Genomic DNA, 25,063 nt, shown 5'->3' on the forward strand with positions numbered 1-25,063 from the left:
TGTTTAAAGCCTTCCTCTCACCTTCTTTAGTTCAAAATGGTTTTTAGTTTTGTGAAACTTTTATGAACAAAAGCATGCATACATTACAATTTTTACTTTTTTTTCCTGACAAATATAGTCAAAGTACGATCATCTGAACAGGCATTAATTTCTGAGTTTGTGATCCATTTGTCTTTGCCTGTAAAGATGGGATCTAATATAAAATTTCCTCCCCTTGGACACATTTTTTGCAGTATGAAATTGTCAATCATAATAGAGACAGCTGTAAAATCAATTCAGAGAGCATCCTGGTATGACTCTTTGGGAAAGTAAACTTTTAGCATCTGTAGTATCCTGTGTCAAGGATTTCCATAGTTTAACTGAATATTTTGTGAAGAACTATTTTTGTTTGTTTGTTTGTTTTGAAATGGTTACTCAGCAACTTTATTTGACGTCTTCCATTCTTATATCAGAAGGCAAAGTAAACAGTCCTTCATGTAACTCAAGTTCTGATACGCTTTTATAACAATACCTTGTTATATCCTTGTCACCTCTCTTCTGTCAGAGTTCTTGCATGTTCTTGCATGTATTACCTACCTTTGTTTCTCCTTTATACCCTTCTCTGAATCTTTCTGATTGTGCTATATCCATTTTTTAGACTGCTGAAGTGAGAAGAGGGAAAAAAGAACAACTTACAACATATAAGATGCAGGCATGTGATGGGTTTATACAGTGGCTTAGTGATAATTTCTTTTCTCTGCTTACTACTGTCAAATATAATTTCAAATAATTAATAGATTCAAAAATATTTTGGGGATGAGGGAATGGATGACACACACAATGTAACTGCATATCTTTCATTCCTCCAGGAAACTAAGTTAAAATGAGTTAAGAGAATTATGTTAAGGTTTCCATAGAGGACGTTTTTTTATCTGTTGCAGCAATGTTTCAAACTGTAGTATAGGTAGTTCTGGATGTCTGCAAACTCATGTTGGAGGATATATGAGAAAAATTCTTTTGATGGCAGACCACTCATTCACTTTATCTATTTTACTCTGACATTGAATGAAGCAATAAAGTTGAATTTCCTTCAAAATGCAGGTAAATCTTTTTATCATAACTAGATTTTTATTGGTAACTGTCAAAGTTCACAAACTGTGAATCAGTTAGGATTCAAAGGACAGCAGTTAATTCTGTCTGCGTAAAACAATATGTATGTCTAGTGCCACATGTTGTCACTTGAACAACTGAGGTTCCACTCCTGCTCCTTAATATTTTTCATAATTTTCTATATTATCTAATGCAACGTAATATACTAAGGCTTACTAAAAAAAACAATTAAATGGTAGCCCTGCAGTTTACAAAGCTGACACTGGTCTCTTTAGTGGTATTAGTTTTTGCTGATTATTTTAGGATCTGGAATCCCATGGTTTATGTTACAGCCACTTCCTCCTGCCGAGATTACTCTTTGGGATTCACTTCCTACCATTCACTTCAGAGTTGTCATTTTGGCACCACAGCTTTTCTTACACTTGGTCCATGGGTCATCCATGGGACACCACATAGATGCTATAGGAAGACCGAAAGCTGGATCCAAATTTTGGTACTGAGGGTTCAAACATATAAAACTCAGAATATACTTTTTCTTGTGATTTCCCTTGACAAAATCAGCTCTGAAGCCCATATAGTGCCAAGGGGAAGATGACAATTACCACAGGAGCCCCCCCTCTTACAATTATGCATAGCTCATTCAAAGACAGGGGACCCACATTTGAGTTTAAATGCAGTTCCTGGGCCCATGGGCAGAGGGCATGTATAGAGGTTTCAAGTGAGACTGCTCAGAGCAGTCAAATCCTACTTGTGCCCTTGGGGCTGTGCCAGCAGCCTCCCCTTACATCCTCCTTCCTCACTGTCACAGAGACTCCAGACAAGTAATATGGGGCTTTTTCATAGCCTCTGCAAGTGGGTTTCTGTGCTGTTTTATGGACGGTATGTTTGGCATGTCCTAGGTATGGCGTTTAACAGGGTGTATGTGTGTTTAATCCCAGAGCATGCCAAGAGGACCGTACTTGCCAAACCAGGACACGCTTGTCCACATTGCTATGTCAGTCCTATTCCAATAGCTATCCAATAGTTAGCCAAGGCATATTTGGAAGAATGTTGGCTAATACAGCCCCAAAGCATTGTGCAAAGTTAAACAACTGGGATGATCATATGCCCTGTTTACTCCTATAGAAGATGATTATACTGACTCCTGCACCCAGATGCTACTGGAGTGGATTACTTAAGAGGGAGAAGCAATAAGCTTTGGTCGATCCTCTCTAACAGAGGCTATCTGTGGTCGGTTGACCTTGGTTGGCCGCCAGGTGCCCACCAAGCTATTCTATCATTCCTCCTCAACAGGACAGGGGCAGAAAATATGACAAAAACCTTGTGGGTCAAGAAAAGTCAAAGGAGATCACTCATCAATTACTGTCATGGGCAAAACAGACTCGACTTGGGGAAATTAATTTAATTTATTGCCAATTAAACAGAGTAGGATAATGAGAAATAGGCACAAATCGAGAAACACCTTCCCCCCACCCCTCCCTTCTTCCCAGGCTCAACTTCACTCCCAACTACTCTACCTCCTCCCCCCGAGCAGCGCAGAGGGTCAGGGAATGGGGGTTGTGGTCAGTTCAATAAAGCTTTGCCTCCACCACTCCTTCCTCATCATGCTCTTCCCCTGCTCCAGCATGGGGTTTCACCCTTGGGAGACAGTCCTTCATGACCTTCTCCAATGTGGGTCCTTCCCATGGGCTGAGTTCTTCAAGAACTGCTCCAGCATGGGTCCTTTCCATGGGGTCACCAGTCCTTCAGGAACAGACTGCTCCAGTGTGGGGCCCCCATGAGGTCCTGCCAGAAAACCTTTTCCTGTGTGGGCTTCTGTCCATGGGGCCACAGTTCTTGCCAGGAGCCTTCTCTAGCATGGGCTCTCCATGGGCTGCAGCTTCCTTCAGGGCACATCCACCTGCTGCTTCATGGGCTGCAGGGTGGATATCTGCTCCACTGTGGTCCTCCATGGGCTGCAGGGGACAACCTGCATCACCATGGTTTTCACCACGGTCTTCACCACAGGGTGCAGTGGAATCTCTGCTCTGATGCCTGGAGGACCTCCTTCCCCTCCTTCTTCACTGACCTTTGTGTCTGCATAGTTGTTTCTCTCACATATTCTCACTTCTCTCTCACAGCTGCTGTTGCACAGCGTTTTTTTACTCTTTCTTACATATGTTATCAGAGAGGCACCACCAGCATCTCTGATGGGCTCAGCTTTGGCCAGCGGGGGGTCCATCTTGGAGCCAGCTGGAACTGGTTCTGTCCAACATAGGGACAGCTGCTGGTCTCTTCTCACAGAGGCCACCCCTGCAGCCGCAGCACTACTTAAACTTTGCCACGTAAACCCAATGCACTATCACAACAGCTCTCTGCAGCAGGAGGCTCATGGCTAGGCAAAGCCTGAGAAGCACTCCCACTTCTGTTCTCTCCTGTCTTGCTCTCTGAGTCCCCATGGACCTCAAAGAATCGCCTGCTAGTTTTCTTGGGGCATGGATACACTCATATTTCAGATGGAGATTTTCCAACAGCTCCAGCTATCATTTCCAGCTACTCCAGAGTATATGCAGGATGCTTCTCAGCAGAAGCTGCTTGGTTGTCCTCTGCCTCAAGTTCACATGTCCCTTTCTCTAAGGAATCTCTTGTTGAAAATAAGGATTACAGGCCTATAAGTCTTTTGAAGTGACTGTGAACACATGGAACTACACTGCTACCTGTATGTACTCTGCCTTCCCTCATACCTGCATCTTAAGACCAAGGTTTACAACTTGTCAAGAGCAGACTGGATCCAATGAGCCCACTGGAAGTCAAGACCCATGGGATTTCTCTTCCCCAGTCTGCTAACAGTCCAGCAGGTAGCAGGGCTGAACATACATCACAAGCATACAAACATGCACACCCTATACGTATGGCTGGCCACAGAGATCAATCAACACAGACAACAATGCCTTTACCAGCAGCCATAAAAACACAGAATGTGCTTCCAGTGCACAGGAACAACACAAAGGCCCATCCTATTCCTCCTCTGTAGCTGATCAGGACTGAAGTTTACTAGTGGACATACACTCATTTTCTTGGTCCACATGCAGGTTCCTCAAACGCTAGACCAGACCTTAAGTTTACCCAGAATCCATGCCCAGATCTGGGGCTTCATTTATCCAAACTCCAGCTCAGACATTGGGTCTTTCCAGATGCTGGTCTCCTCCTATTTGATGGCTATAGTTAGAAATAGAGTTTAATAAGAAGATGGAATAGACTGCAGTAAGCAGGTCCAGGACTTGGCCAGACATGTATACAGACCAACAGCTGTGTACCAACAGCTGTGTACATGTGATCAGACCCTCTTATCCTCACTTCTTTCCATGTTTTCCTCCCCAAACGGCAGTGATCCCTTCATTTCCTTGCCTTTGGCCCTTTCCCTAAAAATCCTAAGACTCATGCAGTCCCCTTAACACATCCCATACTAAGTTTTACACAGTCTCACAAGCCCTCTCAAATATCCCATAATAAATTTTCCATGAGAATCTTATTTCCCTGCTTCTCATCAGTTACAAAGTTCTGTTTGTATCTGTTCAAGGTTATGCCTGAGTGGTTCCTTCAAAGGCCCACAACCTGTGAACGAAGAGTTCTAGTCTTTGCCTGTTATCTCCTGCTCATTAGGGTTCATGTATATAAGTGTTTAGTTTATTACTTGTCTGTTGTCTTTTATGCTGAGTATCTGCTACCCACATATCCTTTCAAACCAGATACCCTCACAGAGTATCTGACATGGCAACCCTGTATCATGCACCTCAGATGTATGGAAATAGTAGCTTTTGTATATATGTTTCTGCCTCTTACATTATGACGGTACCTTCATGAGATTTTTTTTCCATCTCCATTTTTATTAGACGGTTGCAAAATTTTTTTGCTTCGAACTGGAAACCTACTTGGTAGTGGAGGCCTAGGGTACAATATATGTATTGTATTAAAGGGCTGTGGCATGGAGAAAACCTTTTAAGAAGCTGAGGGGATTGCAGTGCTGTGAAGCAACTGCTGGTGATCCGTGCCACCCTGCAGCAGCCTGTCATTGAGACTGCCTGAGAAGGGGGTGCAGCAGGCATGAGCAAAGAGCAGCTGAGACCACAGAAGGGCAAGGGATCAAAATTTCGAGATGGCTGTTTTGTGACTCACGGGTCATTCGACTTCACAGTATAGCCATTGGCAAATAGCCAAGACAAAACAGGAAGGCATTCTTCACCTTTTGTTTGCAAGAATTCTGCAGAGAAAATATTAGTGGGCTCTCCAGAATGGAGAAAGCTAACTTGACATATTACATGCTCACATTGTCTGCTGGGAGCATGACACTGAGCAAAACTCAAATGTGCCATGGTTTCCTCTTAAAATGAGCTAGTTCTTTGACTTACCTGATGAGACCTCTGGAGCACATTAGTCTGTATTTAGTACAGAGGATCAGCTGACCAGGGAAGGAAGAATAAAACACTTGCTGCACCAAACTGACAGTGCTGACACAACTTAACGAATCTGTACCTAGAATGCCACAGTTACAGCCCAAATGATTCACACTATTTCATTTCTACAGCCAGTGAAAACAGACAAGGAAAATGAATTAATAAAAATTCAGACGCATCTAAAACTTGCTGTCATTTTTTGTTAATGCTGTGGTCACATATGATCTAGGCTGGATGTTAGTGTTGAGCTGCAAAACTCTCAACAAAACATCATAGGTCCTGAGCCCATTTCTGAATAATCTTATCAGAATGATGCTTTTCCAGTATTTTCAATAATACTAACTGCATCCAGTGATAAAACTGCATGTCTTAAGTGCCAACATTTTGTGGTGGTTATGTTTAGATTATTTCCCAATAGTGAGCTGCTCAAAAAAAGGCCATTAGACTTTTTAAATTCAAGAAAGTCAGATTTTATTGCAGTATCAACTAGAACACCTAACTTCACACAACACAAATAAAAAAATTTATAAATGGTGCTTTCCCCATGCACTACATCCTTGAAGATGGGTTTGTTGCTTCCAGATTTATTTTCTATGAACTTCAAGCTTCTTACTTTTGTCTTCCCTGGTTCCTAGAAAATATTACTTCATTCAGCCTAGGCTTGCTCTCACTCTTTTCTGCCTGCTACACACTGCAGTCATTGGAATCTTCTCTTCCCTGAGAAGGCACAGATGCTATCCAGTGCAGAGCAGAAGTAATATAACACAAACTGAGAAAAATGTGTAGCTAGGAAATATATGCGCAGGACTGATTTAGTTATAGAACATAATTTTAGCTTGTTCCTCTTAATCTGGGTATGTAGTTTAAAACTGATATATGCTTTAAGGTCTACATTAGCACCAGGCCTTTTTTCATTGCCGTGGTACGGGGGAATACTTTTGATACATAAAGTTATCAGTCATATTCTATGCCAAGAAAATAAATGAGCACTTGAAAATGAAACTCCTGATGTTATTGTCAAAGGGAACATCAGAGAATAAAAAAAAAAGGGGGGGGACATTGCATTTGGATTCATGTACCCACATGTGTAGGTATCTACATCTGAACTTGCCATCTAGATTCCTATAAATCTATGGACAGAAAAAAGTATTTTTATGGTTTGGTTCATCTTACCCTATGTTACACCTCTAAAACAGGTAAGATGTAGTGCATTCTAAATGTGCCTGTCCTCTCTAATGAGTATCAAGAGAGCCTAGATAACATATTTCTCATGTGGATGGCTTCCATTCAAATTAGCCACAGTATTTAAAGAAGTAGTAAGTATACAAGGAAGGTATAAAAAAAGCAGAAACAAGGGATTCTGGGGAAATTAATAAAAATTATATTATTCTTTGCGAAGGGAAACCTACAAAATGGGATATAAGAGACTGACATAAATCCTGCCACTTTCCAGGAATACTGGCACTGAACATGACTTAATTACATTTTCTGCCTTCCCTAGAATGTCCTGTGTCTGAACTTAATACCCTGTTGTTAACTAAAGGGCATTTCTCTGTGTGCTTGTCAGTACCACTGTACCTTTTGAACGCCAACCACTATACACTTCAGGAAGAAGTGTTCATTTTGATGAAAATCAGAAAGTTGTAAACTATCGCCAACCACTTTGATTTTTAAAATATTTCACTTCTACAATAAATATTATTAAAAGCTAGGTAACACACAGAATTAGCAACAAAAACACTGTACTCTTATTGGCCCCTGAATGCAAATTAATTGAAACAATTCTTGATACAGATTTAAATTCAAGTTTGCAAAAGAAAAAGAAAGTGGAACGCAGCAAATATTGGGTGGGGAATATGATTGAAATTCAATTGAGGAAAGCAACTAATTTTTTTATTAGTTGAAGACATGCAATGACAACCCAACTGCAATGTAAATTCTACCTCAAGAAAATATACAAACTGACTGTTCACTATGAACTGGTAGTTCAACATGAAAGAGTTGGGATTCTTGCAAAATAGGTAGCTTAGGCCCCTTAGGCCACTATATTACTGCTGTTATCTGCACAGATGGAAAAAGAGGGATTTCAAAAGAAAAAAAAAATCAGATTGAAGAACTTGTAAAAAATGTTCTAGGGGCACTGGTATCCCCTTTCTTGAAAATACTAAATAATTCCAACATTAATAAAAGCAAAACCATTTTACTGTGCTATCCATCAAAACAATTTTTGCCCATTTAAGAATGCCTTGCAACACTCATGCATGATATACCATTTCTTCCCTTATCGTGCATGTAAGAAACAGAAAGACAAAAAGTTTTGGGTTTTTGAAGCACAACAGCAAATCTACCTGATCTAGGCTTCACCACAGAACGCTCAATGATGAGTTCAACTCTTAGACTACAGCTTACCTTTGTATTATCACATCTATGTAGGCATTTTTTAGTACACTTCATGTCAATAAAACTTTTGGAGGCCTCCTTTCTTTTGTTGAACTTTTAAACTGCTCTTCATATGATTCTCTCATGTACTGCATTAGCATGTACAGTACTATATAAAAAGAAATGGCCCATGAAAGAAAAATGATACTGAATAAACATTCATTGGTACCTATGAGGTAAAAACTATTTTTTCCTGGAGAAATTCAGTATCCTGGAGAAATTCAGTATTTTAAGCATTTTCTTGGAAGAAATTTTCTGGAAAACTGTCAGAGCAGCTGGTAGCACTGGACCTATTTTGTGGCTTCCATCTGTGCAAAGTATGCAAAATAATCTCCTCCAAAGATGGAAGAAAACTGTGATTTGCTTCCAGAAAGGAGTGGGTGAAGAAACTGTGAATGTATTAGTTATTTGTTTCCTTATTTAAACCAGAACTTTCTCATAACCATTACCAAAGTGGTAAACAATATTACATGACAAACAGACTTACCTTAAATGCATTTTCCCTTAGTAAATGCATATAGTTCAGGTTGCTTGTTACAGGGGAAACAAAAACTTTTGGTATGTGGCAGGGAATATAATTTCTATTTTTAGCACTCTGCCTTTTAGAACCAAACATATTCATTTGAAAATGCAAATGTTTTGTTTTCAGAAGTATTTTCTTAAGTGTGAAAGCTAATTAATCTCTGGCAAAACCAACAGAGATTACACTGTATTAGAGTGTATTGTTAATTCACGTTTCCACTCATTTCCATTCCCTTTTAACACAAGGGTCAGCTTCCAAAACATTTATGTTCTGTGGTCTAAATGGATGACTAATTACTTACAAGGGCTTGAATAAGGAGGAAAGAACTTGTAAACACAACTTCATGCAGGCAGTTCAATGTGGTGGAACTGCCTCTATGTCCATTTGAAAAACCTCGTAAATGTAGTTTTTCCACAAGTAAAAATACCAAAACCAACCAAGCAATGAAACAAAAAATCCACCAAAAAAAGGGTAAGAGGAGAAAAAAGGGAGAAAAGTGCTGATCTTTTTGCAAAATCCTACAACTTGAAAACTGTTTGGATATGCTGTGAAGATACCTTGTGAAAACTGAGCACTGCAATAGTCTTGAAATAGAGATAAATAAATCTAGAAAGGGGGAAGTTGAAAGAGAAATATAGTTTAGGGAGAGGAATGAGATCTCAGCAAACTTACTGTTAACTGAATACAGTGATTTCAGCTGAGGTACTACTCTTGACATTGGATTAGTATAAAACTTAATACAGGCTAAAAATGTTACTTTGGATTCTGATCTTAAATATGTCAATCATAGAGGCAGTCCACTAAAATCATTACGTATGTCCATATGAGAGAGATTAGGTTCCAGTCTCTTAAACTTATATTTGTCTGCCAATTATTTCTTATGTATGTTTCTAGTTAGACAGGATAAAATACAAACTCATATGGATCTTGAAATTATTGAAAAAGGACACAGGGAGTCTTGTTCTCTTGATATCATAGTCTAAGTCATAGTCTAAGTCTTTTCCAGTACAAATGCTAGTGTTAGAAATTTAACATGTACTAATCTTATAGTTATTATGTCAGTACGATTTTTTTTCTTTGAGTTTAAATTGCTTTCAGTATTCTGATCACTAGTCTAGCAGCTATCCTGGACTGGGAAGGAAAGCAGTGAGGTCGCATTCCTTCTGCCAAACCATTCAACAGAAAAAGAAAGTAAGGCTCTTTGGGTAAATGACAAGAAGAGAAATCTCTTTATTCCCTAGCTTACAGGATCAGGAAGGGGAGGGGCAGAGGGAAGAATGAATAGTTCGGACACTTACCCACAAAGGGAATATTCTGGTCCATGCTCCAAAGACTTTATATTTATGTAGTAACAGTTTCATATAAAAGACATAAACTAGATGCTTTGCCTAACTGTTTATAAGGATTGATTGTGATCCTATCTACCTGTGATCAATTCACACTGTTTTTCAAAAACTTTTTTGAAAAGCTTTTTTTCAAAACTAGTTTTTCAAAACTATTGCTCACTGGGGGAGGAAGAAAAGGTGAAAGGTGAAATTTCTTGAAAGGTGAAAGTTGTCATCTTGTAATTTTGCCTTATAAAAATGGCTGTTGTGTCTCACCATTAGCAGAAAGGCTGCAGCCTTTACCTTTACCCCTGATGGCTTTACCTAAATGTACCTAAATTCTACCAGCGCATTGACAGAAGTGAAGCTATTCTCAATAAAGTTAGTTGCCACTCACTGATGTTAATGAAACTGAAGGCAAGTTCATGGGCAAAACTTTTCCTATTTATGGTTCAAAGAGGTAGATAGGACATAAAGGAAGACCAACAGAGAGGCTAAGAAATTTGGGGTTGAGAGGAATCTTCAATGACAGGAGCTTTTGAGGCATGCAAAGCATCTTCTGATGCTAGGAAATGAAAGTACTCTCCCTGTGGTTTGAAATACTTTTCCCTAAAGCCTTGAAAAAGAAAAGGTTTATACACTGATTTAGAACATACTATAACCTTTAAGCCAACTTCATGCTTTTTGGAGACTTGGCACCTGATTTTTAATCTAGTGACAATATCATATATGTGCAGTCTGGCAGACAGTCCAAACTTGGGGACAATGGAATAAACATCCAAATTGTGATTGCTGTTGATGGCTTCATCACAGTTTTCTCATCTTCTCAGACAGCAATTTCATAGCTCATGTTTCTAAGAGGCCACAAGATTTCTGTTTGATTTTTGCCAAAGGACTTCTTATATGTCTGGAAAAAATAAAGGATTACCTCCTCTTTCCCTCAAAAATTGAGATGATGGCTTGTGCTATTTTTAGTGCGTAATATACTGCCTGAGAAATCATAATGTTATGATGAACATAACAGGACTTTCAGTTTCTGAAAACACGGTAGCTGTAAGGTGGTTTTTTACCGCAACTGTAGCTAGTACTCCTTCAGAATAAATCCACTGTTAAAGGCGAAAAAAAAGCCTTCTATACAAAATCATATACTCCTGTCCAATACAGACAGAGTGAAGTGGAGGAGTATAAGGACATGACACAGAATTTCCTTGTGTACTATGTAAGTTCAATTTGGCATCATGTTACATTCAAGGATACAGTGTTAGCGGTGGAAAAGCCATGATTTGTAGCCTTCTTTAAAATAATGCATAAATATTATCAATACTGCACTAATTACCATATTCACCTTTTAGCCTGTTACATATGTCTAGTGGGTTGATATTGGCTGGCTGCCAAGTGCCCATTCAGCTGCTCTATTGCTCCCCTTCCTCAGCAGTGCACAGGGAGAAAATAAAATTAAAAAGCTCCTGGGTTGAGAAAAGTCAAGGAAGATCACTTATCAATTACTGTCATGGGCAAAACAGACTCGACTTGGGGAAATTAATTTAATTTATTGCCAATTAAACAGAGTAGGATAATGAGAAATAGGCACAAATCGAGAAACACCTTCCCCCCACCCCTCCCTTCTTCCCAGGCTCAACTTCACTCCCAACTACTCTACCTCCTCCCCCCGAGCAGCGCAGAGGGTCAGGGAATGGGGGTTGTGGTCAGTTCAATAAAGCTTTGCCTCCACCACTCCTTCCTCATCATGCTCTTCCCCTGCTCCAGCATGGGGTTTCACCCTTGGGAGACAGTCCTTCATGACCTTCTCCAATGTGGGTCCTTCCCATGGGCTGAGTTCTTCAAGAACTGCTCCAGCATGGGTCCTTTCCATGGGGTCACCAGTCCTTCAGGAACAGACTGCTCCAGTGTGGGCCCCCATGAGGTCCTGCCAGAAAACCTGCTCCTGTGTGGGCTTCTGTCCATGGGGCCACAGTTCTTGCCAGGAGCCTTCTCTAGCATGGGCTCTCCATGGGCTGCAGCTTCCTTCAGGGCACATGCACCTGCTGCTTCATGGGCTGCAGGGTGGATATCTGCTCCACTGTGGTCCTCCATGGGCTGCAGGGGACAACCTGCATCACCATGGTTTTCACCACGGTCTTCACCACAGGGTGCAGTGGAATCTCTGCTCTGATGCCTGGAGGACCTCCTTCCCCTCCTTCTTCACTGACCTTTGTGTCTGCATAGTTGTTTCTCTCACATATTCTCACTTCTCTCTCACAGCTGCTGTTGCACAGCGTTTTTTTACTCTTTCTTACATATGTTATCAGAGAGGCACCACCAGCATCTCTGATGGGCTCAGCTTTGGCCAGCGGGGGGTCCATCTTGGAGCCAGCTGGAACTGGTTCTGTCCAACATAGGGACAGCTGCTGGTCTCTTCTCACAGAGGCCACCCCTGCAGCCGCAGCACTACTTAAACTTTGCCACGTAAACCCAATGCACTATCACAACAGCTCTCTGCAGCAGGAGGCTCATGGCTAGGCAAAGCCTGAGAAGCACTCCCACTTCTATTCTCTCCTGTCTTGCTCTCTGAGTCCCCATGGACCTCAAAGAATCGCCTGCTAGTTTTCTTGGGGCATGGATACACTCATATTTCAGATGGAGATTTTCCAACAGCTCCAGCTATCATTTCCAGCTACTCCAGAGTATATGCAGGATGCTTCTCAGCAGAAGCTGCTTGGTTGTCCTCTGCCTCAAGTTCACATGTCCCTTTCTCTAAGGAATCTCTTGTTGAAAATAAGGATTACAGGCCTATAAGTCTTTTGAAGTGACTGTGAACACATGGAACTACACTGCTACCTGTATGTACTCTGCCTTCCCTCATACCTGCATCTTAAGACCAAGGTTTACAACTTGTCAAGAGCAGACTGGATCCAATGAGCCCACTGGAAGTCAAGACCCATGGGATTTCTCTTCCCCAGTCTGCTAACAGTCCAGCAGGTAGCAGGGCTGAACATACATCACAAGCATACAAACATGCACACCCTATACGTATGGCTGGCCACAGAGATCAATCAACACAGACAACAATGCCTTTACCAGCAGCCATAAAAACACAGAATGTGCTTCCAGTGCACAGGAACAACACAAAGGCCCATCCTATTCCTCCTCTGTAGCTGATCAGGACTGAAGTTTACTAGTGGACATACACTCATTTTCTTGGTCCACATGCAGGTTCCTCAAACGCTAGACCAGACCTTAAGTTTACCCAGAATCCATGCCCAGATCTGGGGCTTCATTTATCCAAACTCCAGCTCAGACATTGGGTCTTTCCAGATGCTGGTCTCCTCCTATTTGATGGCTATAGTTAGAAATAGAGTTTAATAAGAAGATGGAATAGACTGCAGTAAGCAGGTCCAGGACTTGGCCAGACATGTATACAGACCAACAGCTGTGTACCAACAGCTGTGTACATGTGATCAGACCCTCTTATCCTCACTTCTTTCCATGTTTTCCTCCCCAAACGGCAGTGATCCCTTCATTTCCTTGCCTTTGGCCCTTTCCCTAAAAATCCTAAGACTCATGCAGTCCCCTTAACACATCCCATACTAAGTTTTACACAGTCTCACAAGCCCTCTCAAATATCCCATAATAAATTTTCCATGAGAATCTTATTTCCCTGCTTCTCATCAGTTACAAAGTTCTGTTTGTATCTGTTCAAGGTTATGCCTGAGTGGTTCCTTCAAAGGCCCACAACCTGTGAACGAAGAGTTCTAGTCTTTGCCTGTTATCTCCTGCTCATTAGGGTTCATGTATATAAGTGTTTAGTTTATTACTTGTCTGTTGTCTTTTATGCTGAGTATCTGCTACCCACATATCCTTTCAAACCAGATACCCTCACAGAGTATCTGACATGGCAACCCTGTATCATGCACCTCAGATGTATGGAAATAGTAGCTTTTGTATATATGTTTCTGCCTCTTACATTATGACGGTACCTTCATGAGATTTTTTTTCCATCTCCATTTTTATTAGACGGTTGCAAAATTTTTTTGCTTCGAACTGGAAACCTACTTGGTAGTGGAGGCCTAGGGTACAATATATGTATTGTATTAAAGGGCTGTGGCATGGAGAAAACCTTTTAAGAAGCTGAGGGGATTGCAGTGCTGTGAAGCAACTGCTGGTGATCCGTGCCACCCTGCAGCAGCCTGTCATTGAGACTGCCTGAGAAGGGGGTGCAGCAGGCATGAGCAAAGAGCAGCTGAGACCACAGAAGGGCAAGGGATCAAAATTTCGAGATGGCTGTTTTGTGACTCACAGGTCATTCGACTTCACAGTATAGCCATTGGCAAATAGCCAAGACAAAACAGGAAGGCATTCTTCACCTTTTGTTTGCAAGAATTCTGCAGAGAAAATATTAGTGGGCTCTCCAGAATGGAGAAAGCTAACTTGACATATTACATGCTCACATTGTCTGCTGGGAGCATGACACTGAGCAAAACTCAAATGTGCCATGGTTTCCTCTTAAAATGAGCTAGTTCTTTGACTTACCTGATGAGACCTCTGGAGCACATTAGTCTGTATTTAGTACAGAGGATCAGCTGACCAGGGAAGGAAGAATAAAACACTTGCTGCACCAAACTGACAGTGCTGACACAACTTAACGAATCTGTACCTAGAATGCCACAGTTACAGCCCAAATGATTCACACTATTTCATTTCTACAGCCAGTGAAAACAGACAAGGAAAATGAATTAATAAAAATTCAGACGCATCTAAAACTTGCTGTCATTTTTTGTTAATGCTGTGGTCACATATGATCTAGGCTGGATGTTAGTGTTGAGCTGCAAAACTCTCAACAAAACATCATAGGTCCTGAGCCCATTTCTGAATAATCTTATCAGAATGATGCTTTTCCAGTATTTTCAATAATACTAACTGCATCCAGTGATAAAACTGCATGTCTTAAGTGCCAACATTTTGTGGTGGTTATGTTTAGATTATTTCCCAATAGTGAGCTGCTCAAAAAAAGGCCATTAGACTTTTTAAATTCAAGAAAGTCAGATTTTATTGCAGTATCAACTAGAACACCTAACTTCACACAACACAAATAAAAAAATTTATAAATGGTGCTTTCCCCATGCACTACATCCTTGAAGATGGGTTTGTTGCTTCCAGATTTATTTTCTATGAACTTCAAGCTTCTTACTTTTGTCTTCTCTGGTTCCTAGAAAATATTACTTCATTCAGCCTAGGCTTGCTCTCACTCTTTTCTGCCTGCTACACACTGCAGTCATTGGAATCTTCTCTTCCCTGAGAAGGCACAGATGCTATCCAGTGCAGAGCAGAAGTAATATAACACAAACTGAGAAAAATGTGTAGCTAGGAAATATATGCGCAGGACTGATTTAGTTATAGAACATAATTTTAGCTTGTTCCTCTTAATCTGGGTATGTAGTTTAAAACTGATATATGCTTTAAGGTCTACACTAGCACCAGGCCTTTTTTCATTGCCGTGGTACGGGGGAATACTTTTGATACATCAAGTTATCAGTCATATTCTATGCCAAGAAAATAAATGAGCACTTGAAAATGCAACTCCTGATGTTATTGTCAAAGGGAACATCAGAGAATAAAAAAAAAAGGGGGGGGACATTGCATTTGGATTCATGTACCCACATGTGTAGGTATCTACATCTGAACTTGCCATCTAGATTCCTATAAATCTATGGACAGAAAAAAGTATTTTTATGGTTTGGTTCATCTTACCCTATGTTACACCTCTAAAACAGGTAAGATGTAGTGCATTCTAAATGTGCCTGTCCTCTCTAATGAGTATCAAGAGAGCCTAGATAACATATTTCTCATGTGGATGGCTTCCATTCAAATTAGCCACAGTATTTAAAGAAGTAGTAAGTATACAAGGAAGGTATAAAAAAAGCAGAAACAAGGGATTCTGGGGAAATTAATAAAAATTATATTATTCTTTGCGAAGGGAAACCTACAAAATGGGATATAAGAGACTGACATAAATCCTGCCACTTTCCAGGAATACTGGCACTGAACATGACTTAATTACATTTTCTGCCTTCCCTAGAATGTCCTGTGTCTGAACTTAATACCCTGTTGTTAACTAAAGGGCATTTCTCTGTGTGCTTGTCAGTACCACTGTACCTTTTGAACGCCAACCACTATACACTTCAGGAAGAAGTGTTCATTTTGATGAAAATCAGAAAGTTGTAAACTATCGCCAACCACTTTGATTTTTAAAATATTTCACTTCTACAATAAATATTATTAAAAGCTAGGTAACACACAGAATTAGCAACAAAAACACTGTACTCTTATTGGCCCCTGAATGCAAATTAATTGAAACAATTCTTGATACAGATTTAAATTCAAGTTTGCAAAAGAAAAAGAAAGTGGAACGCAGCAAATATTGGGTGGGGAATATGATTGAAATTCAATTGAGGAAAGCAACTAATTTTTTATTAGTTGAAGACATGCAATGACAACCCAACTGCAATGTAAATTCTACCTCAAGAAAATATACAAACTGACTGTTCACTATGAACTGGTAGTTCAACATGAAAGAGTTGGGATTCTTGCAAAATAGGTAGCTTAGGCCCCTTAGGCCACTATATTACTGCTGTTATCTGCACAGATGGAAAAAGAGGGATTTCAAAAGAAAAAAAAAATCAGATTGAAGAACTTGTAAAAAATGTTCTAGGGGCACTGGTATCCCCTTTCTTGAAAATACTAAATAATTCCAACATTAATAAAAGCAAAACCATTTTACTGTGCTATCCATCAAAACAATTTTTGCCCATTTAAGAATGCCTTGCAACACTCATGCATGATATACCATTTCTTCCTTATCGTGCATGTAAGAAACAGAAAGACAAAAAGTTTTGGGTTTTTGAAGCACAACAGCAAATCTACCTGATCTAGGCTTCACCACAGAACGCTCAATGATGAGTTCAACTCTTAGACTACAGCTTACCTTTGTATTATCACATCTATGTAGGCATTTTTTAGTACACTTCATGTCAATAAAACTTTTGGAGGCCTCCTTTCTTTTGTTGAACTTTTAAACTGCTCTTCATATGATTCTCTCATGTACTGCATTAGCATGTACAGTACTATATAAAAAGAAATGGCCCATGAAAGAAAAATGATACTGAATAAACATTCATTGGTACCTATGAGGTAAAAACTATTTTTTCCTGGAGAAATTCAGTATCCTGGAGAAATTCAGTATTTTAAGCATTTTCTTGGAAGAAATTTTCTGGAAAACTGTCAGAGCAGCTGGTAGCACTGGACCTATTTTGTGGCTTCCATCTGTGCAAAGTATGCAAAATAATCTCCTCCAAAGATGGAAGAAAACTGTGATTTGCTTCCAGAAAGGAGTGGGTGAAGAAACTGTGAATGTATTAGTTATTTGTTTCCTTATTTAAACCAGAACTTTCTCATAACCATTACCAAAGTGGTAAACAATATTACATGACAAACAGACTTACCTTAAATGCATTTTCCCTTAGTAAATGCATATAGTTCAGGTTGCTTGTTACAGGGGAAACAAAAACTTTTGGTATGTGGCAGGGAATATAATTTCTATTTTTAGCACTCTGCCTTTTAGAACCAAACATATTCATTTGAAAATGCAAATGTTTTGTTTTCAGAAGTATTTTCTTAAGTGTGAAAGCTAATTAATCTCTGGCAAAACCAACAGAGATTACACTGTATTAGAGTGTATTGTTAATTCACGTTTCCACTCATTTCCATTCCCTTTTAACACAAGGGTCAGCTTCCAAAACATTTATGTTCTGTGGTCTAAATGGATGACTAATTACTTACAAGGGCTTGAATAAGGAGGAAAGAACTTGTAAACACAACTTCATGCAGGCAGTTCAATGTGGTGGAACTGCCTCTATGTCCATTTGAAAAACCTCGTAAATGTAGTTTTTCCACAAGTAAAAATACCAAAACCAACCAAGCAATGAAACAAAAAATCCACCAAAAAAAAGGGTAAGAGGAGAAAAAAGGGAGAAAAGTGCTGATCTTTTTGCAAAATCCTACAACTTGAAAACTGTTTGGATATGCTGTGAAGATACCTTGTGAAAACTGAGCACTGCAATAGTCTTGAAATAGAGATAAATAAATCTAGAAAGGGGGAAGTTGAAAGAGAAATATAGTTTAGGGAGAGGAATGAGATCTCAGCAAACTTACTGTTAACTGAATACAGTGATTTCAGCTGAGGTACTACTCTTGACATTGGATTAGTATAAAACTTAATACAGGCTAAAAATGTTACTTTGGATTCTGATCTTAAATATGTCAATCATAGAGGCAGTCCACTAAAATCATTACGTATGTCCATATGAGAGAGATTAGGTTCCAGTCTCTTAAACTTATATTTGTCTGCCAATTATTTCTTATGTATGTTTCTAGTTAGACAGGATAAAATACAAACTCATATGGATCTTGAAATTATTGAAAAAGGACACAGGGAGTCTTGTTCTCTTGATATCATAGTCTAAGTCATAGTCTAAGTCTTTTCCAGTACAAATGCTAGTGTTAGAAATTTAACATGTACTAATCTTATAGTTATTATGTCAGTACGATTTTTTTTCTTTGAGTTTAAATTGCTTTCAGTATTCTGATCACTAGTCTAGCAGCTATCCTGGACTGGGAAGGAAAGCAGTGAGGTCGCATTCCTTCTGCCAAACCATTCAACAGAAAAAGAAAGTAAGGCTCTTTGGGTAAATGACAAGAAGAGAAATCTCTTTATTCCCTAGCTTACAGGATCAGGAAGGGGAGGGGCAGAGGGAAGAATGAATAGTTCGGACACTTACCCACAAAGGGAATATTCTGGTCCATGCTCCAAAGACTTTATATTTATGTAGTAACAGTTTCATATAAAAGACATAAACTAGATGCTTTGCCTAACTGTTTATAAGGATTGATTGTGATCCTATCTACCTGTGATCAATTCACACTGTTTTTCAAAAACTTTTTGAAAAGCTTTTTTCAAAACTAGTTTTTCAAAACTATTGCTCACTGGGGAGGAAGAAAAGGTGAAAGGTGAAATTTCTTGAAAGGTGAAAGTTGTCATCTTGTAATTTTGCCTTATAAAAATGGCTGTTGTGTCTCACCATTAGCAGAAAGGCTGCAGCCTTTACCTTTACCCCTGATGGCTTTACCTAAATGTACCTAAATTCTACCAGCGCATTGACAGAAGTGAAGCTATTCTCAATAAAGTTAGTTGCCACTCACTGATGTTAATGAAACTGAAGGCAAGTTCATGGGCAAAACTTTTCCTATTTATGGTTCAAAGAGGTAGATAGGACATAAAGGAAGACCAACAGAGAGGCTAAGAAATTTGGGGTTGAGAGGAATCTTCAATGACAGGAGCTTTTGAGGCATGCAAAGCATCTTCTGATGCTAGGAAATGAAAGTACTCTCCCTGTGGTTTGAAATACTTTTCCCTAAAGCCTTGAAAAAGAAAAGGTTTATACACTGATTTAGAACATACTATAACCTTTAAGCCAACTTCATGCTTTTTGGAGACTTGGCACCTGATTTTTAATCTAGTGACAATATCATATATGTGCAGTCTGGCAGACAGTCCAAACTTGGGGACAATGGAATAAACATCCAAATTGTGATTGCTGTTGATGGCTTCATCACAGTTTTCTCATCTTCTCAGACAGCAATTTCATAGCTCATGTTTCTAAGAGGCCACAAGATTTCTGTTTGATTTTTGCCAAAGGACTTCTTATATGTCTGGAAAAAATAAAGGATTACCTCCTCTTTCCCTCAAAAATTGAGATGATGGCTTGTGCTATTTTTAGTGCGTAATATACTGCCTGAGAAATCATAATGTTATGATGAACATAACAGGACTTTCAGTTTCTGAAAACACAGTAGCTGTAAGGTGGTTTTTTACTGCAACTGTAGCTAGTACTCCTTCAGAATAAATCCACTGTTAAAGGCGAAAAAAAAGCCTTCTATACAAAATCATATACTCCTGTCCAATACAGACAGAGTGAAGTGGAGGAGTATAAGGACATGACACAGAATTTCCTTGTGTACTATGTAAGTTCAATTTGGCATCATGTTACATTCAAGGATACAGTGTTAGCGGTGGAAAAGCCATGATTTGTAGCCTTCTTTAAAATAATGCATAAATATTATCAATACTGCACTAATTACCATATTCACCTTTTAGCCTGTTACATATGTCTAGTGGGTTGATATTGGCTGGCTGCCAAGTGCCCATTCAGCTGCTCTATTGCTCCCCTTCCTCAGCAGTGCACAGGGAGAAAATAAAATTAAAAAGCTCCTGGGTTGAGAAAAGTCAAGGAAGATCACTTATCAATTACTGTCATGGGCAAAACAGACTCGACTTGGGGAAATTAATTTAATTTATTGCCAATTAAACAGAGTAGGATAATGAGAAATAGGCACAAATCGAGAAACACCTTCCCCCCACCCCTCCCTTCTTCCCAGGCTCAACTTCACTCCCAACTACTCTACCTCCTCCCCCCGAGCAGCGCAGAGGGTCAGGGAATGGGGGTTGTGGTCAGTTCAATAAAGCTTTGCCTCCACCACTCCTTCCTCATCATGCTCTTCCCCTGCTCCAGCATGGGGTTTCACCCTTGGGAGACAGTCCTTCATGACCTTCTCCAATGTGGGTCCTTCCCATGGGCTGAGTTCTTCAAGAACTGCTCCAGCATGGGTCCTTTCCATGGGGTCACCAGTCCTTCAGGAACAGACTGCTCCAGTGTGGGGCCCCCATGGGGTCCTGCCAGAAAATCTGCTCCTGTGTGGGCTTCTGCCCACGGGGCCACAGTTCTCCATGGGCTGCAGCTTCCTTCAGGGCACATCCACCTGCTGCTTCATGGGCTGCAGGGTGGACATCTGCTCCACTGTGGTCCTCCATGGGCTGCAGGGGACAACCTGCATCACCATGGTCTTCACTACAGGGTGCAGTGGAATCTCTGCTCTGACACCTGGAGTGCCTCCTTCCCCTCCTTCTTCACTGACCTTTGTGTCTGCATAGCTGTTTCTCTCACATATTGTCACTCCTCTCTCTCACAGCTGCTGTGCAGCATCGTTTTCCCCTTCTTAAATATGTTATCACAGGGGAACCACCCTAGGCTCAGCTTTGGCCAGCGGTGGGTCCATCTTGGAGCAACTGGAACTGGTTCTGTCTGACACGGGCACAGCTCCTGGTGTCTTCTCACAGAAGCTATCCCTGCAGTGCCCTCCCCCCAAAAAACCTTGCCACACAAACCCAAGACACTATGATAGATATCTGTTGAATGCCAATTGTAAATAATAAGCATTATTATAACTTAGCTATGACAGGACTGAAACAAAACACAAGTTTTAAGTACAAAATAACTGCAATTCAAAACATTGATGAAATCAATCCACTTTTAATGTCTATTTTCTTGCTATTGCTGAAAAGATTTGTAGCATAGTCAATACATAGTCATTGGCATCAGAGCACTGGCTGTGAATACTGAAACAAAACCAAGAATCCGACTATGAAATAAAAACTTATCTTTCAAAACACTTACTAAATAAATAACTCTGTGGCTTACACAATACAGTTTGAATATTTTATTTTCTATTTTCTTAAAAATATTTATAAAAGAATCAGGGCTTCCTTGCCTACTAATGAAAGTATTTGACCCAGGAATAATATGTAACTGAAGCCTTGTTGTGGGAAAATCTTCTGTTTGCCAAGAGAATTTGAACTGACTTAGTCTCTAAAAACCCACAATTTGTTGGTTGAAAATATTCTAGTTATTTGAAATGTTCCACTTTTTGAGCTATTCCTCCAGAAAACTACAAAGCAGCAGTGTAACATGCAAGGACAAATATCCACTGAAATAAGCAGGAGTCTTTCATTAACTTCACCTAGATGAAACCTAAAACTATCTAGTAAGAAGGTATGGGTGATACATTATATTGAAATATTTCTACTTACTTGCATAGAACCCAAGACAGGAGCAGTTCGGAGACCACTGGTCTAATCTAGAATAGAACCATAGAATCATTTAGGTTGGAAAAGACCTTTAAGATCATCAAGTCCAACTGTTAACCTAGCACTGCCAAGTCCACCACTAAACCATGTCCCTAAGCACTACATCTACACGTCTTTTAAATACTTCCAGGGATGCTGACTCAACCACTTCCCTGGGCAGCCTGTTCCAATGCTTGATAACCCTTTCAGTGAATAAATTTTTCCTAATGTTCAATCTAAATTTCCCTGGCACAACTTGAGGCTGTTTCCTCTTGTCCTATTGCTTGTTACTTGGCAGAAGAGACTGACCCCCACCTCTCTACAACCTCCTTTCAGGTAGTGGTAAAGAGCAGTAAGGTCTCCCCTGAGCCTCCTTTTCTCCAGGCTAAATAACCCCAGTTCCCTCAGCCGCTCCTCATAAGACTTGTGCTCTAGACCCCTCACCAGCTTCGTTGACCTTCTTTGGACACACTCCAGCACCTCAATGTCTCTCTTGTAGTGAGGGGCCCAAAACTGAACACAGTATTCGAGGTGCTGCCTCACCAGTGCCAGTGCGTACAGGGGGACAATCACTTCCCTAGTCCTGCTGGCCACACTATTTCTGATATAAGCCAGGATGGTGTTGGCCTTCTTGGCCACCTGGGCACACTGCTGGCTCATATTCAGCCAGCTATCGACCAACACCCCCAGGTCCTTTTCCGCCGCGCAACTTTCCAGCCACTCTTCCCCAAGCCTGTAGTGTTGCATGGGGTTCTTGTGGCCCAAGTGCAGGACCCAGCACTTAGCCTTGTTGAACCTCATACAATTGGCCCCGGCCCATCAATCCAGCCTGTCCAGGTCCCTCTTTAGAGCCTTCCTACCCTCAAGCAGATCAAGACTCCCGCACAACTTGGTGTCATCTGCAAACTTACTGAGGGTGCACTCGATCCCTTCGTCCAGATCATTGATAAAGATATTAAACAGAACTGGCCCCAATACTGAGCCCTGGGGAACATCACTTGTGACCAGCTGCCAACTGGATTTAACTCCATTCACCATAACTCCTTGGGCCTGGCCACCCAGCCAGTTCTTTACCCAGAGAAGACTACACCTGTCCAAGCCATGAGCAGACAGTTTCTCCAGGAGAATGCTGTGGGAAACAGTGTCAAAGGCTTTACTGAAGTCCAGGTAAACAACATCCACAGCCTTTCCATCATCCACGAAGCAGGTCACCATGTCATAGAAGGAGATCAGGTTAGTCAAGCAGGACCTGCCTTTCATAAACCCATGCTGACTGGGCCTGATCACCTGGTTGTCTCGCACATGCCATGTGATGGCACTCAAGATGGTCTGCTCCATAACCTTCCCTGGCTCCTTCCAGCCCTTCTTGTGGATGGGCGTCACATTTGCTAACCTCCAGCCAATGGGGACCTCCCCAGTTAGCCAGGACTGCTGATAAAGGATTGAAAGTGGCTTGGTGAGCACTTCTGCCAGCTCCCTCAGTACCCTTGGGTGGATCCCATCCGGCCCCATAGACTTGCGTGTGTCTAAGTGGTGTAGCAGGTCACTAACCATTTCCCCTTGGATTATTGGGGCTTCATTCTGCTCCCCGTCCCTGTCTTCCAGCTCAGGGGGCTGGCTACCCTGAGACCAACTGGTCTTACTATTAAAGACTGAAGCAAAGAAGGCATGAAGTACCTCAGCCTTTTCCTCATCCTTTGTCACTATGTTTCCTCCCGAAACCAATAAAGGATGGAGATTCTCCTTAGCCCTCCTTTTGTTGTTAATGTATTTATAGAGACATTTTTAATTGTCTTTTACGGCAGTAGCCAAATTAGGTTTTAGTTGGGCTTTGGCCTTTCTAATTTTCTCCCTGCATAGCCTCACGACATCTTTGTAGTCCTCCTGAGTTGTCTGCCCCTTCTTTTTTATCCTGACTTCCAGCAAAAGCTCTCTGTTCAGCCAGGCCGGTCTTCACTGCTGTCTCATCTTTCGGCACATGGGGATGGCCTGCTCCTGGCCTTAAGATTTCCCCTCCAGCCCTCCTGGACTCCTTTTCCCTTCAGGACTGCCTCCCTTTGCAAGCAGCTGCCTCCTATCAGTCAAACACCTTTGAGTCAGAGGTGCTTGAAATCCAGCATGCAGATTTTTTGCTTTTGATTTGCTCATAATATGATGTTCTCACCTCTGCCTGCTATTTCTGGCTAGCTGCAGGTATTTCTGGCTGCTTCATTCTGCTAGTTAACATCTTGATTTTATCTAAATGGTAGTACTTCTCTACTGCTTTCTTTCAGCACTTATGCATTTTTTTAATGAAATAGAACTTCATACTCAGAGTTCTTCACTTATGTAAAAAAATAGAAAGTATTATTCATGAGTAATGACAGTCAGTAGTAATTTCTCCAATTAATAAACTAATGATGAAAATCAGCCTTAAGTTTGTCTCAACTGTAGACTGTGTTAGGAAGCTTCAAACACTAAATCCAATGACATCTCAAACATCATCCAGTCCTTTAAGTCTTTGTTTATGCAAGAGCCCTCTGCAAAGCATGCGGAAATAAAACTATGGTGCTGGATTAATACGAGTTTATTTCACACTTACTATAGTTAATAAACTTTTCTGCTATAAAGCTGAGACTGACAGAGACCATGGTGCTGTCACGTTGACAAGCTGTGAAGATGGTTAGGCATCTTCATTTCCTCTGCAGAGCCTCCCTAATTGCACCTATCATCAATATTGCTTTTAGTTACTGGTGGTGAGAGGATGATACTTTGTGCTATGAATGACTACCTGAACATAGTTTGCGCAGAACTTCTTTGGGAACATCAGCATCTGATTCTTTCTGTTCTTCATTCATGAGAAACAGGAAGGACAGTTATGTTGTCTCTATGAGCAACAGTAAAGAAATCATGTTTATGTGTATGTTCTGGCTATTTCAGTTAGGCTAAATAAACACAACAACCCTGCAGGCATCATTTCATCCTTTTTAAATGGCCCCATTCAGCGATGAGGAGATTCACAGCTATCAACAGTGGCCAATTTTCTGTTTTATCATCAACAAAAGAGACCGAAGTCTCTGTGACTCAGACCTCATGGCACACACATCGTAGCCCTGTATAAGTCTACTGTTGAACTAACAGGGCTTTTTAAATTCCAGATTTATAACCCTCCTTTTTTAGATCCTGTCTGGCCTTCCTAGTGCCCTCCCATCCCCATGCATCCTCTCTGAACTCTGATGTGCTCATTACTTGAGATATA

General features: G+C 40.7%; 1 protein-coding gene across 14 annotated transcripts in view; it reads right to left on the minus strand.

Moving 5' to 3' along the window:
- Window positions 1–25,063, minus strand: part of NFX1 (nuclear transcription factor, X-box binding 1) — a 118,268-nt gene that overhangs the window by 91,615 nt on the left and 1,590 nt on the right. For all 14 annotated transcript variants that reach the window (XR_012041076.1, XR_012041077.1, XR_012041078.1 and 11 more), the window contains exon 2: window positions 21,790–21,836. Coding sequence is in view for 8 of the 14 variants with exons in the window: in XM_072853438.1 (XP_072709539.1) it covers window positions 21,790–21,836 (47 nt within the window). In the remaining 6 variants the exon portion in view is untranslated. The remainder of the gene's footprint in view (window positions 1–21,789; window positions 21,837–25,063) is intronic.

The sequence above is a fragment of the Ciconia boyciana genome, chromosome 2 (genome assembly GCF_034638445.1).
Source record: "Ciconia boyciana chromosome 2, ASM3463844v1, whole genome shotgun sequence".
NCBI lineage: Eukaryota > Metazoa > Chordata > Aves > Ciconiiformes > Ciconiidae > Ciconia > Ciconia boyciana.